A 20526-nucleotide genomic window follows, 5' to 3' on the forward strand; every position below is an offset into this window, starting at 1 on the left:
AATCTCATCAGGCGTGCATCCTGACATCATCGCGCGCCATTGCGATATTTCGTTCAACTGGCGCACACTGGAGTCAGCTGCGCGCCCGCAGAAATGTTAAGGGCCTATTAAGGCCGTTAAGAAATTAATTAACGCCCTCAAGAATGCTTCCCGCCCAACTTTAAGGTTGGCGGGCAGGTGAAAAGCCCAAGTGGCCTTCGCGTTTTTCAGGAAACCTCATCCGCGGGCAAGATGAGGTTTCCTGAAGCTTTTATAAAATAAATAAATAAATTTTCCCACCTTTACAAACATGTCCCAACTCATGTAAGGGGACATATCTGAATAAATTTTTAATTCGATTCTGTCATGATTTTATTATACATTCAATCTCCCTGAGGCAGCTCCATGCCTCAGGGGGATTGCTGCGCTCTTTCACGCAGTCCCTGACTCTCCCTCCTCCCCACACCTGCACAGGTAGCACTGAGCACTACCAGCCACGCATGACGCTGGGCAGGCCTTGGTTGGCAACGATCCACTCCGCGCCTGCTCCTGCTCCCGCACAGCCTGCCCAACATAGGAAAAGTCCTGGCCCATGTCTTTTGGAACACTGCTGCCATCTGGTTGATGGTCAGCTCCAGCTGTATCTCCTGGTGGCTTTTCAACCAAGTCAGTCATCACCCTCATTCTTTCTCGGCCAATTTGGGATCTTTCCCGGCCCCCAGTTAAATTTGTTATAAAGCTGTCAGCTAAACTAATCATTGGCTTCCTAGCTGGGGCCTTTGGATTGGGAAGGGGTGTTCTCCTAACTTGCTCCATGTCTGGAACACTTCTGCCCTCAAGTAAAGGTATAGTCCTGGCTGTCCGCCTTTGTGACTTTTAAACTGGGTGAGGCATCTCACTCCCTATCTGTTTGTCTGTTTGGGGACTCCCTTTGACCCCCTTTAAATTTAGAAAGAAGATTTCAGCCAGCCATACTTCTGGCAATTTCTTAATCTTTGTCCTTCCTGGTGTAATAGCTTGCCTTCCTTCAGGCTCTTTGACTACATGGGGCATCTCCCTCACTATGTCTTTCCCTGCTCTAGGACTTCTCTGGTCCCTGTTTAACTGGGGATATCCTGTGAGTCTATTTTAAATTCTACTGCTTCTTTCTGGACCTCTTTTAACTTTACTGACCTGGCTTCAGCCTTGCTACTTTCAAGCAGCCCTTGCTCAAGGTTTATAAGTGCTATTTCACTCTTTCAGGCCTCTGGGCCTTCCCCAGCTTTCTGCTTGCCTTCAGATTTCTGCTGGCTGACGTGGGCCTCTTTTCTTTTGCTTGCTTCCAGCCAAATCATCTCTGAGGAGGAAATCAATTCCTGCTACTGATAATTCAGGGGCAATTCCTACCATGACAGGACCTGAAACAAGTTCATACTCTAGGTGGACCCTATGAATGGGGTGCAAACGCAGATCATCCTCCCACTCCACTGATCAGGGCTTTGGCCTTCAGGGAGGACTCAGGGGGTAGGTTTAGGTTTCCCTCCAACATTAAGGATTGAGTGGCCCGTGTACAACGGACTTGCTCATATTCTGGGACAGGTAGGGAGACACTGTTCCTGAAAGGACAAAGTTCCAGTAGCTCTCTGGGGAGTTTGTCCAGCTCAGACACACTGAATGCCATGCCCTCCAAGGAGTAAGTTTCTGTAATGAGTCTCTGCCTGCTCTGCTGCGCTACCCATTTTTCGGGGGACGAACAGGCTTCTCTTGCAATTTCGCACTCAGGTCTGGAATGGCCTATTTTACTATAATGGAAACACACTGGTTTCTGGGGTTTCTCCTTTCAGGCTGCAGGAGGGCTTCTCACACCCTCCTGCGTGTTTTCTTTTCTGGGTGGGGGGTCTTTCCTATCTAGATCGCCCTGCTTATCTTTCCAATGTTCATGGGAATTCTTTGGAATGGGTCTTTGTCCAGTTTTAAAAATTTTAGAAATAGCCATGAGGATATCTGTATGTACTTTATAAAAACATGCAGTTTGAGGCCTTAGTGCCCTCACACATCACACCAAACTAGGCATACATGTTACTGTCTCTTCCTCACAGTGACCAATTTAGTAAACCTGTGCTGCACCACTTCCAATACAAGTATATCCTTCCTTAAATTTGGAGATTAAAACTGCACAAATATTCCAGGTGTGATCTTACCGAAGCCCTGTACAACTGTAGCAAAACTTCTTTATTCCTGTACTCCAATCCCCTTGCAATAAAGGACACCATGCCATTTGCCTTTTTAATTGCTTGCAGTGCCTGCCCGGGGATGTGATTGGGTCAAAGAAAAAAATCTGAAAATGGGGTGAGCCTCGCAAGGGAGTAAAGCAATCCAGCAGGGGGTGTGCATGGGGAGGGGGCAGCCCCTCCCATATGTGCTGTATTTTAAAATATTTGTTTTGAGCTGGGACTTTCTAGAGCTTTATTTCAGCAGCATTTGAAAAAAATAACCTGGCACTTCTGAAGACAAAAATAATCCTGAGGTTAATCATACAATATGTATATCATTACCACTTATTGGAAAGGATGAACCATAAATTGAAAACATACTTGATGCAAACCATTCAAGCTGACCAAATTCCTGTACAATCATTTTTTTCACTCATTTACAGGATGTGAGCTTCACTGGCTAGGCCAGCATTTATTGCCCACCCCAAATTGCTCTTGAGAAGGTGGTGAGCTGCCTTCTTAAAACACTGCAGTCCCTGTGGTATAGGTACTGTTAGGTCAGGAGTTCCAGGATTTTGACCCAGCGACAGTGTAGGAACGGCGATATATTTCCAAGTCAGGATTGGTGAGTAGCGGAACCTCCTGGTGGTGGTGTTCCCATGTATCTGTTGCCCTTGTCCTTCTAGATGGTAGCAGTTGTGGGTTTGGAAGATGCTGTCTAAGGAGGCTTAGTGAGTTTCTGCAGTGCATCTTGTAGATGGTACACACATGTGCCACTGTTCGTCGGGGGAGGAGGGGGTGAATGATGGGATGGGATGCCAATCAAGTGGGCTGCTTTGTCCTGGGTGGTGTTAAACTTCTTGAGTATTGTTGCAGCTGCACTCATCCAGGCAAGTGGAGAGTATTCCGTCACACTCCTGACTTGTGCCTTGTGGACAGGCTTTGGGGGGGGTCAGGAGATGAGTTACTCATCCCACAATTCCTAGCCTCTGATCTATTCTTGTAGCCACAGTAGTTATATGGCTAGTCCAGTTCAGTTTCTGGTCAATGGTAACCCCCAAGATGTTGATAGTGGGGTATTCAGTGATGGTAATGCCATTGAATGTCATGGGGCAATGGTTAGATTCTCTCTTGTTGGAGATGATCATTAGCTGGCACTTGTGTGGCACGAATTTTACTTGCCAGGATATTGTCCAGGTTTTGCTGCATTTGGACATGGACTGCTTGTTGCAAATGGTGCTGAACATTGTGCAATAATCAGCAAACATCCCCACTTCTGACATTATGATGGAAGGCAGGTCACTGATGAACTTGGTTGTGCCTAGGACACTACCCTGAGGAACCCCTGCAGTGATGTACTGGAACTGAGATGATTGACCTCCAACAACCACAACCATCTGCCTTTGTGCTAAATATGACTCCAACCAAGCTGAGAGTTTTCCCCTGATTTCCACTGACTCCAGATTTGATAGGGCTCCAGAATGCCACACTTGGTCAAATGCTGCCTTGATGTCAAAGCCAGTCACTCTCACCTCACCTCTGGAGTTCAGCTCTTTTGCCCATATTTGAACCTGCAATGAGGTTAGGAGCTGAGTGACCATGGCAGAACCCAAACTGAGCATCAGTGAGCAGGTTACTATTAAGCAAGAGCTGCTTCATAGCACTGTTGATGACCCCTTCCATCACTTTACTGATGATCAAGAGTAACTAATGTGGTGGTAATTGGACAGATTGGATTTGTCCTGCTTTTGTGTATAGGACATACCTGGGCAATTTTCCACAATGCTGGGTAGATGCCATTGTTGTAGCTGTACTGGAACAGCTTGGCTAGGGGCACAGCAAGTTCTGGAGCACAAGCCTTCAGTACTTTTGCTAGGCTATTGTCAGGGCACATAACCTTTGAAATATCCAGTGCCTTCAGCTGCTTCTTGATAGCACATTTAGTGAATCGAATTGGCTGAAGACTGACTTCTGTGATGCTGGGGACCTCCGGAGAAGGCCAAGATCGACCATCCACTCGGCATCTCTGACTGAAGATTGTTGTGAATGCTTCAGCCTTATCTTTTGCACTGATGTGCTGGGCTCCTCCATCATGAAGGGTTCTCAAAATTCCCACATTTTTCATATCATCAACAAGGATATGACTTTTGGACTTTTAAACTGCTGAGTTAAGTGTAAAACCCTGCAGACAGGAGTCTGGGGCTGCACATGCCCAGGCTTATTGAGTACAGTGTGGATTGTTTTGCCTGAAACCAAACAATGAGAGGAGACAGAATACACATTCTTCTCTTTAATACAATCAACCCAGAGAAAGACTTCACCTCACACGAAACTGAAGCCCATCAAACTCTTGCATAAATAATCGCTACTAACTACTAAGGCAGGAAGGCACCATCAATTCAATTATGTGAACCCATCAATACTCCACAAATACAATGGCTTTCAGTTCAAAACTAGTTACTAGGCAGGAAGAAAATGATAAACATCATGCTAGACCATTAAAAACAACGAGACATCAATCACCAGGGGAAGCCCACCAAAGTCAGACAAAGAACTAACCTTGATTTGGATTCCAATAAGAAATTCGAAAGACAGTATAACTGGGCAGTCTGTTAAGAGAGAGAGAGGGAGAAACCAGCTAGCAGAAGGGTAAGCAGTTTTGAAAGCTGACACAGGGCAGTGAGCAGTTGGGAGCGGTTGAAACAGAGTTTAAGCAAGAAGATCTGGAGGTTTGCAGGCCCGCAGACAACATCACAGCGAGGGGCACGGTGTGGCAGGCTCAACTGAAGACAACAAGGCCGCAACCACAGCCCTCCACGAAGATCAACCACGCACAACCGCGTCCTCCACTCAACTGAAGAACCTTCGCAGATTCCATAAACCAGGGCCACGTGGGGTCAGAAGGCCCCAGAGGACACAAAGAGCGTACCCCAAAGCTGCAACCGGCTTACCTGGCTGGATTTTGAACTGTCAAGGAACCCTGGGTTGGTGAGCATGATCCCTGACCTCTCCTAGTTCAATTTAGTTAGGTTTAGGGGGTAAGGGTAAGGGGATTAGTAGCGTGATTTTTCCCTCGTTATGCCGTGTGTTCCCCATTCTTAACTAAGTGTACTTTGTAAATCTGTATAATCTCAGTGTAATCCTAATGTTATAAGTTAATTTGTGACTTCAATAAACTCAGTTTTTCTTGCACCAAAACCAGTTGTCTGCTGCAGTTTGTCACAACCCCCAAATAAGTCCAAGGTCTAGAACCCAGGGAGTGGGAGCAATTCAAATCGCTCAGAAGTCAGAGGTGAAACTGACTCACATCACCACCCCCTACAATCATTGAGGATGGGGATATTTGTGTGGCCGCCTCCTCCAGTGAGTTGTTTAATTGTCCGCCTCCATTCACGACTGGATGTGGCAGGACTGCAGAGCTTAGACCACTTGCATCTAATATACTGTCAATACACGATAGTTTAAACCCCCTCCCTTTGCAGATAATTTAACCATATTTAGTAATTTATCATAATTTGGGAGTAAACTCCAAACACTGGCTGGGTTAAATTCTGTCTTAATTGCATTTACCTAGTGCCAGGAATCTAACACAGGTCGTGAACATCAAACTAGGCATACAGTTACAATCTCTCTCCTTCACTAACCCCTGCAGTCTCTCTCCCTCACTGATCCCCACAGTCTCTTTCTCCCTCACTGACCCTCGCAGTCACTGTCTCTCTCCCCCCCCCCCCCCCCCCCCCCCCACCCCCCACTGTCTCTCTCTCCCTTGCAGTCTCCACCGCCAGTCCAGTGCTCAGGTTAACATGCTATGACTCACTTTCCCACTGCTCCTCCAATTACAGGCTGCTTCTTTCTCACATTTGCTGCTGATATGCTCACCTGCACCACACTAGTGAACCTATCAGCAGCACGTATGGGAGCGAAACAGTCTGTGATTGAAGGAGCAGTGGGAAAGTGAGTGACAGCACGTTAGCCTCAGCACTGGAGGATGTGCATGTCTATAAAAACTAAAAAAATGGAAATCCAGTAAAAGTCAGAAAAATCACATCCCTGAAATGCATGCTAACTTTCTGTGTTCCCTGTACGAGCATACCCAAATCTCTTAGAACATCAACATTTGCAAGTTGCACACCATTCAAAGAATATTCTGCTTTTCTATCCCTATGACGAAAGTAAATAACTTCACACTTCTCCACATTAAAACTCCATCTGTCACCCTGATGCCCACTCACTTAACCTGTCTATATCTCACTGCAGCCTGTCTGTGTTCTCTCCACAGCATACCTTTCCACCTGGCTTTGTAACAGCAAACTTAGATACATTATTTTTTTATCTCTTTGTTTAAGTCATTAATATAGATTGAAAGTAGCTGAGGCCCCAACACTGACCCTTCTGGCACCCACTGGTCAGAGCCTGTCAACTTGAAATGCCCTGTTTATGCCCACTCTTTGCTTCCTGTCCATTACTCAAATGTTTATCCACACTAATATATCACCCCCAACTACGTGAGCCCTTATTTTTCCTATTAACCTTTTGTGTGGCACCTTATTGGAATGCCTTTTGGAAGTCCAGGTATACTACGTTTTCCCTTTATCTATCCTACTAGTTACATCCTCAAAAAATACCTAACAAATTCGTCAAACAAGAATTCCCTTTTGTACAACCATGTTGACTTGTTCTAATCATACTTTACTTTTCTTAAATGCATTGTTAAGACTTCCTTAATAATAGATTCTAGCATTTTCACAGAGACTGATGTTAGGCTAACTGACCTGTAGTTCCCTTTTTTCTCTCTCTCTCCTTTCTTGAAAAGTAGTGTAACATTTACCAATTTCCCATTTGATAGGACCATTCCCAAAGTTAAGGAATTTTGGAAAATCACAGCCAGTGCATCCACTATCTCTGCAGATATCTCTTTAGAACCTAAGAGTTTAGGCCATCAGGTCCCAGAGATTTGTCAGGTTTTGGTCCCTTAAGTTTCTCCAATACTTTTTCTCTGTTGATATTAATTATCTTAATTCCTCACTCCTTTTAGCTTCTTTAACTTCTAATTCTGGTGTGCAACTTGTTTCTTCTGCTGTGAAGACAAACACAAAGTAATTGTTCAATGCCTCTGCCATTTCCCCATTCCCCATGATAATTTCTCCTGTCTCTGCTTCTAAGGGACTACTTCAATATAATTGAATATAACTTGAATATGGTTGCTTGGAACAAATAAATGGCAGCACAATTACAAGAGGCAGAATTTTACATCTAGCAGGCAGTCGCGCACCCGACCCAATCGGGCGTAAAACAGCACGCGATGGCATTAGGCGAGCATCCTGACATTATCGCACACTCGTGCAATATTTTGGTCAGCGAGCACACACGAGAGTCCACAGCGCGTCCGCCGACAATTAAGATGCCTATTAAGGCCATTAATGTACTAATTAAGAACAATTTTTCACTGCCATTCTAACCTCATGATTGGCGGGCGGGTGAATCAGCCAGGCAGCCTTTGGATTTTTGAGGAAACCTCATCCATGGGCAGGATGAGATTTCTGAGATTAATTTTTTAAAAAATAAAAATGTTTTGACAGAATTTTTATTATCTATATGTTCAGGTGAGTGAGTTCTATGTCTGAAAATTTTTTCAGGGATTTTAAAATCTTTATTTTTGTCTTTAAAATTCTTCAGTTCCCTGAGGCAGCTCTCTGCCTTCAGGGAACTTTCACTCCACACTCCCCCTGCAGACTTCAGTGCTCATTCTCCTCCGGGATCCACCCTAGCAGCGCTGAGCCTTTCAACAGGCGGTTCACACTGGCTGGCCGTTAATTGGCCAACCAGTGTGAAATCGCGGTCGGGGGCTGATCGCAGGCGGGGGTCCTGGGCCTGCCCGCCGCACCTGCCCGACAAGCTAGAAGTCCTGCCCAAGGACAAATAAATTCACATACAGTTACTGGGGACAAATGAACAGTTTGAGGAACCTGTCTTTGGAAAATTTGAAGGACATTGAATTTTGGACATTCTTCCTCCTGAGTTATTTTTAAAAGTCTGCAATATTAATTGGGGCTGTGAATATGCCATTTTTTTAAGAAACCACTGGTCAAGATAGATGTCCAGCAGGGAACACCTGGAGATGGAAGTGCTACTTTGTATATCTAATTTAACAAAGAACTGCTGCTGCCAGGCTAAAGACTTGCTGATTGGTTAAAAACACCTGACCTAAGAGAAGCATTCTTTGAACATCTTAGTCTTTAAAACTCTCAGTCAGAGTGAGTGCATGTGCCTTAGAAGCAGCCTGCAAGGAAAAGAGTCTCTCTTTCCCTCTCTCTGCCCCACCTTTGTGTTACACGTTCCTCAGAAACGTCTCATAAGGATAACTCATCTGTTTTTTTTGAGAGTTTGCAAAGTTGTAATAAGTAAGAGTCATCAAGGACTGTTTCACCAAAAAAATCCATCTAAAAGAACTTCTAAATCTATTGTGACCAGACTTCTGTTAGATCAACAATGTTGAGATCTCTTTGAATTTTATCATTTTAAAAGAAAATTTCCAACACTCCAGCCTCTGCAGGGAACTGTGTTTGTTTTGCCCTGTTCTGTGTTTGTATGTGTGTATGGGGGCTCGAATGTCTGTTTTTTTTTAAAAAGGGGGGGAAAGAAATCACTACACTTCTAAACTACAACTTGTATGTTAACCAGTTAACCAGTTTATTAACTTGCTTTTTAAAATCAGTTTGTTTTATAATAAATCAATATTATTTTGTGTTTACTGAAAGAAGCCTGGTTAGAGTAATTTTTATGCTAGGAATAACAACATCAAAGGGAAACAATTGACGAGTTTTATGGGTAAGTTAAACATTTAAACTATTGCTACGACCTGTAGAGAAGTGGGCCTAGAATTAACTGCGCACGCCTCCCATTATGGTCTGTAACAACAATGACACCTTTACTGGGGACAAATAAACTCAAATTTGTTTACAGAATCGGAGAGGTAGTGGCATAGTGGTATTGTTGCTGGATTGGTATCCCAGAGACCCAGGGTAATGCTCTGAGGGACCCGGGTTCAAATCCCACAGCTGATGGTGAAACTTGAATTTAATAAAAATCTGGAATTAAAAGTCTGATGGTCCATGACTTTTAGGGCGACGGGCAGGCCCAGGACCCCCGCTCGCGATTTCACACTGGCTGGCCAATTAACAGGGACTGGGAGGAGGCATGATTGGAAAACAACTGCTGGCATGGTTTGGTTGCGTCAAATGACTTGTTTATGCATATTCTATTTAAGAATATTCAAGCTTATTTCTCCTCAAGTAAGGCACTACAGGTGAGCTGTTTCTGTGCTGTATATTCTTTGTATTTTTTTTATTCATTCATGGGATGTGGGTGTCGCTGGCTAGGCCAGCATTTATTGCTCATCAGAGGGCATTTTTAAGAGTCAACTATATTGCTGTGGGTCTGGAGTCACATGTAGGCCAGACCAGATAAGGACAGCAGGATTCCTTCCCTGAAGGACATTAGTGAACCAGATGGGTTTTTATGACAATCGGCATTCATGGTCACAGGACCCCATTGTGAGGACCACAGGAAAGTTGTCTTTCCTCCCACATGCTGTTGTGGCGTGTTGGTGCAAGTTTTGGAATCCCTAAAAAAATGCATCTCCTGCAGAGTTTGCAACCACTGAGGTAAACCTGCTGAGGAGCTGAAAACATCCTGAAAGAAACTGTAAAATGTTTTGACACTTTCAGATGTCAATATTAGATGCTGCATCGTAATGTAGATGTGTTTTTAAAGCAGTGATTCATAAATGGCTCTGTCCTGCAAAGAACCATCACTTTGACCACCGTTGCATAAATGTTGACATGCATTACAGTATAGTTTTCATTTGAGAAAGTGCCATAGTGCATTCAAAAATGTGGGAAAATGTTTTGGAAAACCCTCCTTGCACTGGGATTTAAATGCACAGACAGGTCTGACTGTGAGAAAAACAACCCCTGCTTTTGAAAGTTAAAAAGACTCCAAACACCTGCCATCTCTACTAGCTGACAGGCAATCTGCTTTGAAATGCAGAAGACATCATCTGTTCTTTCAAATTCAGCCTTTGGAGTTGGGAAGCTAGTGTTTTGATAGATGTAACTATTATAAATGCTTGGCTGAGTTCCAAAAACTATTCAGGGGGTGATTAATTGTTTTAGGAGCTTGTAATGGCATATCCTGCCTTTGATATGGTTTACATGGCTGTTTTTTACACAACTTAATGGCTACTTAAAAGATTCACTTTTTTTCAATTGAATTTTTTTTTGCAATATCAATGGCAGTGTGCTTGAATCAGAATTGTATTACATTGTCACAGGTTAATTTTTTTTCAACTGCTTTGCATGGCTTCTGAGGACAGTACATATTGGATACTGAGTGAGTGGCTATGGAGGGTACATGGGGGTATCAGAGGGAACATGGAGGGGCCATGAGGTGGTATTGGAGATCTGAGGGGGCATAGGGTGACATGGAGGGGTCTGGTTGAAGATAGTTCCCAATACCTCAGCCTTGTCTTTTGTACAGATGAGCTCAGCTTCACCATCGTTGAGGATGGGGATGTTTGTGGACCTTCCTCCTCTGGTTAGTTGCTCACCACCATTCATGACTGGATGTGGCAGGACTGCAGAGATTTGGTCTGATCAGTTGGTTGTGGAATTACCTAGCTCTATCTAGCACGCTTCTTCCATTGGTTAGTATGTATGTAATCCTCTGTTGTAGTTTTACCAGATTGGCACCCCATTTATGCCTGACTGGGTGACCAAGAAAGTTCCTTTCTTGAAGGAGATTAAAGAACTAGTTGGGTTTTTCTGATAATCTGATAACTTCACAGTCACCAGTACTGCGACCATTTTTTTATTCCAGATTTATTCAATTATTTTTGGTTTATTTCAAACGGAATTAAAATTCAGAAACTGATATTGTGGATTTGAACTCATGACTCCGGATTATTTGTCCGGACTTCTGGTATATTAGTCAAATAACATAATCAATATACTGCTGTACCCAAGTGGAAGAATACTAGTTTAACTGAGTCAAAGGGAAGTGGAAGAAAAAACCATCTTACCTAGGGACAGTGAAAGAAGATTTTGACCTTAACTGGGTCAAATACTGGTGGAAAAAGAATACCAGTTTAACTGGGTCAGAGTAGAATTGGACTATCATATAAGTGGGCCAGAGGGAAGAAGAGTACTAGCTTAATCAAGGAGAGTGGAATAATAGGCAGAATGGAAGTAGATTACTAGACAAACGAGGGAAAGTGGAAGCAGATGATTGTATTAACCAGGTCAAAGGGGGGGAAGAGTACCAGCTTTACTAAGGGGAGTCGAGGTAAATTGCCATCTTAACTAGAGACAGTGGAAATAGCATACCATCTTAACAAGAGGGAGTGAAAATAGAGTATTAGTTTAACTCAGGGGAGTGTAAGTAGAGTATTAGATTATCAAGAGGTAGTGAAAGTACAGAACCAGTTTAACTAGGGGCACTGAAAGTAGAGTACCAGATTACCTAGGGGAAGTGGGAGTAGAGTACCAGATTAACTAGGGAAGAGGGAGTAGAGTACCAGATTAACTAGGGGGAGAGGAAGTAGAGTACCAGGTTAACTGAGGGGAGAGGAAGTAGAGTACTTGTTAGCTCGAAGCAGTGAAAGTAGAGTACCATTTTAAATAAGGGGAGTGGGAGCAAAGTACCACATTAACTAGGCATAGTGGAAGTTGATTATGAGTTTAACTAAACCGAGTGGAAATAGAGTACCAGATTAACTAGGGATAGTGGAAGTAGAGTACTAGTTAAACTGGGACCAGTGAAAGTAGAGTACCAGACTAACTAGGGGGAATCAAAGTAGAGTGCCAGGTTCACTAGGGGGAGTCAAAGTAGAATACTATTTTAACTAGTAGGAGTGGGAATAAAGTGACAGGTTAACTGAATTAGAGGGGTAGACAAGTTTATACTAACTGCCTAAATTGGTGAGTTTGCATCTCTGTTCATTTTGCTGTAAACCTGATGATTGATCTGCGGGATCAGAATGTATATTGTACGAGGAGTAGTTGAGTGGTGTTTGCAAGACTACCCAACACCCAATGTAAAATGTGTAAAAAAGCAGGAGCAACAGAATGTGGCAGCAAAATTGCATCAATGATATGAATATGGGCAAGTCTGCAAGAAGAACAAAAGCTCTGCGATTATGGGAAGCAGACATGGTTGACCATATCAAGGGTGGTATGGCTTCAATGCCTGAGTTAAAGGTTGTAAGATTTAATCCAAATCTAGAAGGCAAGATTTCATAGGGAGAAAGGGGTGCCTCCTTACCTTCCACACTGAGAGAATGACACATTTAGCATTGTGAGATCACCACGGCACAAGCTTTTACTCCCAAGGCGGGTGCTCAGAGTCAGGAAATATTACGACTTGCCAAGCCCACCTCTAGAGAAACAGCCCTGAATGGCTGGATTTTCATTCTGGGGTGGGGTGGTAGTTGTGGGCAGGCATATGCTGCGGTCAGGCCCGTCGACCCCAAAATCAGTTTGGAGGCAATAAAAGAAGTTAGGCCCTCTAGTCCTCACCCTGCCCACCCACTCAACCCCCACCCCTCTCCATGCCCCACCCATGCCAAACCATGCTCCTCCACTCACTCAATGGCCCCTCATACCCTCCATGCCAATCCATGCTCCTCCACCCTATTGGGGAGGCAGTGACATAATAGTAATGTCTCTGGACTAGTAACCCATAGACCTAGGCTAATGCTCTTGTGACACAGATTTAAATCCCACCAAGGCAGCTGGTGGAATTTAAATTCAATTAATAAAAACTGGAATTAAAAGGTCGTGTCAGTAATAGTATCTGTGAAACCATTGTCAATTGTCGTTAAAACCCATCGGGTTCACCGATACTCTTTAGGGAAGGAAATCTGCTGTCCTTACCTGGTCTGGCCTACATGTGACTCCAGGCCCATAGCAATGTGGTTGACTCTTAGCTGCCCTCCAAAACGGTCTTGCAAGCCACTCAGTTGAATCAAGCCACTATGTAGTCTAAAAGGAATGAAACTGGACGGACCATCCAGCATCTATCTAATCCCTGTCAATCCTGCAAACTCCTCCTTACTAACATCAGAGGGGGCTTGTGCCACAAGTAAGAGAGCTGTCCCACGAATTAGTCAAACAACAGCCTGACATAGTCATACTCATTTGAATCATGTTAAGAGGTGTCAGACAATGTCCCAGACAGTGGGAGGGAGTTGCCCAGGGAATCCTCCACATCGACTCCAGAATCCATGAAGTTTCATGACATCAAATCAATTATGAGCAAGGATTGCAACCTACCCACCATGACCCCCAGCTGATGAATCAGTAATCCTCATGTTGAGCACCAATCGGAAGAATTGAGGGTGGCAAGGCCACAGAATGTAATCTGGGTAGGTGACTTCAATGTCCATCACCAAGAATGGCTTGGTATAGCACCACTACTGACCGAGTTGGCCAAGTCCTAAAGGACATAGCTGCTAGTCAGCAAACGTTGGTGAGAACCAACAAGAGGGCAAAACCTACTTGACCTCATCCCTACCAATCTGCAAGTCACAGGTACATCTGTCCATGACAGTATTGGTAGGAGTCCCATCTTCACATTGAGGATACCCTCCATCATGTTGTGTGGCACTACCACCATGCTCAAAGAGATAGATTCAGAGCAGTTCTAGAAACTCAAAACTGGGGATCCATGAGGCGCTGTGGACCATCAACAGCAGAATTGTATTCAACTACAATCTGTAATCTCATAGCCCGACACTTAACTCCACTCAAACATGGTCATCAAGCTGGGGGATCAAACCTGCTTTGATGAAGAGTGCAGGAGGGCATGTCAGGAGCAGCACCAGGCATAACTAAAAACGAGATGTCAACATGATGAAGTTACAACACAAAACTACTTACATGCCAAACAGCGGAAGCAGCACATGATAGATGGAACTAAGCAATCCCACAATCAACGGATCAGATCCAAGCTCTGCAGTCCTGCCAAATCGAGTCAGAAATGGTGGACAATTAAACATCTAACTGGAGGAGGAGGTTCCACAAATATTCCCATCATCAATGCAAAAGAGAAGGCTCAAGAATTTGCAACCATCTTCAGCCAAGAGGTGCTTAGTGGGTGATCCATCTTGACCTCCTTCTGAGGTCCCAAGCATCACAGATGCTAGTCTTCAGCCAGTTCAACTCACTCCATGTGATATTAAGAAATGGCTGAAGGCACTGTATACTGCAAAGGCCATAGGCCCTGACAATATTCTGGCAATAGCACTGGAGACTTGTGCTCCAGAACTAGCCACACCCCTAACTAAGCTGTTCCAGTACAGTTACAACATTGGCATCTACCCAGCAATGTGGAAAATTGCCTAGGTATATCCAGTTCACAAAAGCTGGACAAATCCAACCTGGCCAATTACCTCCCCATCAGTCTACTCTTTGTCATCAGTAAAGTGATGAAAGAGGTCATCAATGGTGCTATCAAGTGGCACTTAGCAATAAACTGCTGACTTCTCAGTTTGGATTCTTACAGGGCCACTTAGCTCAAGACCTCATTACAGCCTTGGCCCAAATATGGGCAAAAGAGATGAACTCAAGAGGCGAGATAAGAGTGACTGCCATTTACATCAAGGTAACATTTGACTGAGAGTGGCATCAAAGAGCCTGAGCAAAACTGAAGTCAACAGGAATCAGGGAGAAATTCTCCACTGGTGAGAGTTATACCTAGCACAAAGGAATATGGGTGTGGTTGTCAGAGGTCAATTATCTCAGTTCCAGGACATCACTGCAGGAGTTCCTTAGGGTAGTAGCCTAGGCCCAACCATCTTCAGCTGCTTCATCGATGATTTCCTTCCCTCATAAGGTCTGAAGTGGAGATGTTCGTTGATGATTGCACAATCTTCAGCAACATTCGTGACTCCTCAGATACTGAAGCAGTCCATGTCCATGTGTAGCAAGACCTGGACAACATTCAGGCTTAGGCAGATGAGTGCAAATAACATTTGCGCCACACGAGTGCCAGGCAACGACCATCTCCAACTAAAGAGAATCTAACCAACTCCCTTTCACATTCAATGGCATTACCATTGCTGAATCCCCCATTGTCAACATCCTGGGGGTTACCATGGAGCAGAAACTGAACTGGATCAGCCATATAAATATGGTGGCTACAAGTGCAGGTCAGAGGCTGGGCATTCTATGGAATGGGGGGTGGGACTTCTTAATCCAGGGTCTGGTGCCATTTTGAATAAGGAGCAGAGTGTCCACAGCTCTGTGAAAACCCAGGCCCAAGAGTCACTAACAGTGAGCGATAGAGTCATTAAGGAGCCAGGGACAGGGACCAACAAACACATACCTAGAGAGATTAGACACTGAGATCCTGGGGATCAGACACTGAGTCCCACAGGAGTTTTTACTGAGTCTCCACCCTGGAACTGGATTTTGATACCTCAGGGATTACATGGTGAAACTCCTAAGTTTTTAGACTAAGACCTCAGGAGTTTCAACTGAGACCCCTAGGGACTAGATGTTTATAACCCAGGATTGGGCACAGGATTCCCTGGATCCACAGGAATCAGAGAGATCTCTGCACTTCCAATAAACAAGCCTCTGCATTGCATTAAATACACAGATCTTCATCATAGGACGTGAGTTGTCTGACCAGTATAGAATGTGCTATTGTAGTCAATGGAATAAAAATCAGCCAAGTTCTATTAAGTGCTTTCAAGTTCCAAGTTCTTTCAATTTAATCTACTGCATTCGCTGCTCCCAATGCAGTCTCCCCTACATTGGAGAGACCAAACGCAGACTGGGTGACCGCTTTGCGGAACACCTTCGGTCTGTTCGTAAGCATGACCCAGACCTTCCTGTCGCTTGCCATTTCAAAACACCATCCTGCTCGCATGCCCACATGTCCGTCCTTGGCCTGCTGCAATGTTCCAGTGAAGCCCAACGCAAACTGGAGGAACAGCACCTCATCTTCCGATTAAGCACTTTACAGCCTTCTGGACTTAACATTGAGTTCAACAACTTCAGACCATGAACTCACCCCTTTTTGATCCCCTTGTTCAATATTCAATTTTATTTTTCAATTTTTATTTATTTATTCTTCCACTTATTTTCAATATTTTTTTGAAAATTTATTTCCATTTTCATTCATTGTTTTATCACCACCCCCCTCGCCCCTTTTAGCCTACTTTTGTCACTTGCTCCTTCTGCTTTCTCCTCTTAATGTCACCATTAGCACCTCCTTTAGCCAGTAACACCACCATTAACACCCCCTTGATCTTTTGTTTATGACATCTTTTGCAATCTCTCCTTTGCCTCCACCTATCGCTGGCCTTCTATCCAGCTTCACCTGTTCCACCCCCCTAAACATTATATACATTTCACCACATCTGTACTTCTCTTTAGCTCTGAAGAAGAATCATACATGCTCGAAACATGAACTCTGTCTTTCTCTCCACAGATGCTGTCAACCTGCTGAGTTTTTCCAGCATTTTTTGTTTTTATTTCAGATTTCCAGCTTCCGCAGTATTTTGCTTTTATCTATTAAGGGCAGTTGATTGCCTCTCCAGGCGATTCTTGCCTCTGTTTGACAAAGTTGTGGATGCAACTTCTTCTCTACAGGGCTTGAACACATGATTTCACTGGCACATCAGTGAAGTACTGAGTGGGGGCAACATTGCTGAAAATGCTATGCTTCATATGAAATATTAAGCAGAGAATCTGCCTCCCACTCCAGTGTTTTAGATGGAAGTGAGAGGTCCTGTAGCATGATTTAAAGGATAGCAGAGAGTACTGGCTAACACTCTCACCTCAATGAACAGCACCAAAAAAATACAGGTTAATAGGCAATTCATCCCCTTACTAGACCCAGTTTTTGTTTCTCTATTTGTTACATTACACCCCTTTTGCCTTACACCATCATCCCTTTTTATCATTGAATCATATCCATCCTCCATGCTATTGCTGATCTTCTCCTTAGTTCTCTCCCCCTCACTCACCTTTCCCTGCTTCTGTACCAGCTTGCTTGAAATCTGTAACATCTCCCTGATTGGTCCCAGTGATCCTGCCCCACTTGTCTTGATTCGGGGGCTCCAGCAACAATCTTTTAAACAGGCCCCACTGCAGTATGCTAGAGGGCACCACTCCCGGTGATGCTGTAAGCACTGTAAGCACTGGAGAGCTGCCAGCATCTGATTGGCCAGCAGCACTTGGAGGTGGGATATCGATCCTACACCAGGTAGTCTGACGGGAAATTGCCCCTGGTAGATCTGGGAACCCCAAATGTAGCCAGCCAGTGTGCTGCCTAATTGTGATTTAATCCCAACAGAGCCTGGAAATGGTTGTAGTGGGGTGGCCACTGTCTCTACAGTCAATGGACAAGCCCAATGCCATGACCATTAAATTCCACCCAATTCTCTCTCCACAGATGCTTCCTGACCTGCTGTGTATTTCCAACATTTTTTACTATAATTTCACCCTGTTATCATATGTAAAGCTTTGTACTGTACAAACTGTCTGCTGTGTTTGCCTCTAACAGTGACGCACTTCAAAGTAATTCATTCGAATCACGTTAAGAGGCGTCAGAAAGTTGTGATAAAGTGCCGCGTAAACAGAAGCTTTCTTTATTCATTCACAGTGAGCCCTTTCAGTCAGTTCTGGACACAGTCCTCTTCCTTTAGAAAGGTTGCCATTGAGGGAGGTGATTGCTAAAGGATTTGCAAAAATACATTACTTACTCATACAGTCTCCCCCCGACCAGCCAGCATGGCACTCAGAGCAGTAAAATCCTTTGACGTAGAAATCATCCAAGGTTCCCCATGAACCATTGTTACATCCCTTACAGTTGTCAAAGATGACGCACCCTGTAACAAAATACAAAATACTCAGAATCTGCAAGTGTTCTTCATCAGCTTTCACCTCATCTGAAGAACTTTGTATTCAGATTCAATAGGGAGATCTAAGTAAAATCTTAGTAAGATGGTAGTTGGACTCCTGTGTTCTATTTTGGGCTCCACACTATAGAAAAGATGTTGAGGCAACAGTGGGAGTACAGTGCAGATGCCAACTGATGCAAGGAAATATAAACAAAAAGGTTTGGAAATTCAGGACTTATTTATTAGAACAGAGGAGACTACAGGGTGTTTTGATAGAGGTGTTTAAAATGATGGATGCCCGAGACAGAGAATGATTGAGAGGTCTAGAAAAAACAATATAGATATGATTACATGTTAGCGCTTTAGGTCAGAAAGCAGGAGTTCTTTTTCTACAGAGACAACATAGATAGAAAGAGGGATGAAGTCCTGCAGGCAGGTTTTAGGGAACTAGAAAGGAGACTAGCAAGCAGGACCTTAAAACTCTGGATTAATCCTGGGGCCACATGCAGGTGAGTATAGAAATAGTACAATAGAACAGATGAATATGTGACTAGGGAGCTAATTTCAGTGGGGTGAGAACAGAATTGACCCAGGTAAACTGGAATCAAAATTTGGCCAGCAAAACAATGGATTGCCTTTAATGAGGAGATGGCTTAAGTACAATCAAAAACCATTGCATCTGGTATGACAAAGGAGATCGAGAGTTAGATTTGGCCAAAAAGGGGTGTATATGATAGATATCAAGTTAATAATACAAGTGAGAATTGGGCTAAATATAGAAAGTTCAGGAAACAAGAGAAAAAGGAAATAAGAGCAGCAAAGAGAGAATGAGAAGAGTCTGGCAGCTAAAAAGGGAATTCAAAAGTCTTATAAATAGCAAAACGGTAGCAAGAGAAGGGGTGGGGCTGATTAGGAACCAAAAATAGGATCTATGCATGGAGGCAGGGGGCATGGCTGAGGTACTAAATTAGTACTTTACATCTGTCTTTCCAAGGAGAAAGACACTTCAGAATTCATAGCGAAAGAGAAGGTAGTTAAGACACAGGCCAGAATTTTCCAGCCCCATTAGCGTCAGGTGCATGGTGGACGAGTGGGACAATATGGCGAGGCCAAAAATCAGTTCCACACCATCGTGAAACCAGTTTGCAATCATCTGCTCCACTTGTCAATGGCAAGCCGCGTTTCTCTAATTTCAATACTTTAACATCACAGTATAAGCCCTGCACTCCTCATGCTGGATCATCCGGGAATCACGCCGATGTGTTTCACAACTGTACATAGGTGACGTGCACCTGGCAACTGCACTTCGCTCAGGACTTCGAGGTTTGTTTGCCTACCTTGCTTTGGGCAGCACTCACGGTCATCAGCGCCAGGCATCACAGGCAGCACCACATCACTTTTAGGGGGGGCTCATGGGCAGGTCTCTACCTACCAGCTTTAAGGCAGGGGTGGCTTTTCAATTACTGCAAGCTAGGGCTTACTTCTGGAAGGGGGAGAAGTGGTCTCAGGCAATGCAAGAGGCTGCAGGAGGCTGCTGTACTGCGGGGGTTGGGGGGGGGGGGGGATACCAGGGTGTATGTGGAGGCACATGTTGATCTGTGCAAGTGGCCTCAAAGTGGTGAGGGCCTGAGGAGGCCAGAGCAGGGGTAGGGGATATGCGGCGGGCCTCCACGGCATCCAGAAAGTGTCCAAGGGATGCATCGCTGAATCGGATGGCTGCACTCTTTTTGGGTTTTGGGGCCATGTCTTCACCAGAGCAGTCCTGGGCTGAAGCCATTGAGAAGTGTGCGCGCGGCTGAGTTTAAATATGGCTCCCTGCGAGATTAAGCTGCAAGGTAATTGCATGGCAGGCAAATCAGGGGCCGTCTGCTAGTGAGACGGCGTGCTTTCTGCGGCTGCATAATTAATGAGGTGGGATTGGGACAATATGGTGTGAAAACCCACCATTGCGGCCTGCGGGTAAAACAACTTTTTTCCTGTCCGCAACTGCACCTTATGCAAATCTGGGACAAGTCTGCCCAATATGCTGGCTAAAAATTGATAAAAGGAGATATTAGAAACGATGGTCATATTTAAATTTGATAAGTCAGCAGGACCAGATGAGATACAGCTGAGAATAGTGAGGGAAGTACAGGAGGAAATTGTGGAGAGGCTGGCTATAATCTCCCAATCCTCCATAGATAGAGAGAATTGCAAGTGTTACACACTCGTTTAAAAAGGGATTAAAATGGACCCAGAAACTACAAGCTGACCAGTTTAACATCAATTGTAGGAAAGCTTTTAGAAACAATAATCTGAGAGAAAATTAACAGTCACTTGGACAAGTGTGGACTAATCAAAGAAAGCCAGAACAGATTTGTTCAAGACAAGTCATGTTTAACTGACTTATGTGTTTTTGATTAGGTAACAGAAACACATGATGAACGTAATGTGGTTGATATGGTG

The 20526-nt window shown here is 44.2% G+C and overlaps 1 protein-coding gene across 2 annotated transcripts in view; it reads right to left on the reverse strand.

The window, feature by feature from the left end:
• The window catches only part of LOC144684710 (inactive serine protease PAMR1-like), a 127282-nt gene that overhangs the window by 90037 nt on the left and 16719 nt on the right, over positions 1-20526 (reverse strand). For both annotated transcript variants that reach the window (XM_078548842.1, XM_078548841.1), the window contains exon 3: positions 17944-18069. In XM_078548842.1, the coding sequence (XP_078404968.1) occupies positions 17944-18069 (126 nt within the window). The remainder of the gene's footprint in view (positions 1-17943; positions 18070-20526) is intronic.

This window comes from Cetorhinus maximus, chromosome 9 (assembly GCF_964194155.1).
Source record: "Cetorhinus maximus chromosome 9, sCetMax3.hap1.1, whole genome shotgun sequence".
NCBI classification, from domain to species: domain Eukaryota; kingdom Metazoa; phylum Chordata; class Chondrichthyes; order Lamniformes; family Cetorhinidae; genus Cetorhinus; species Cetorhinus maximus.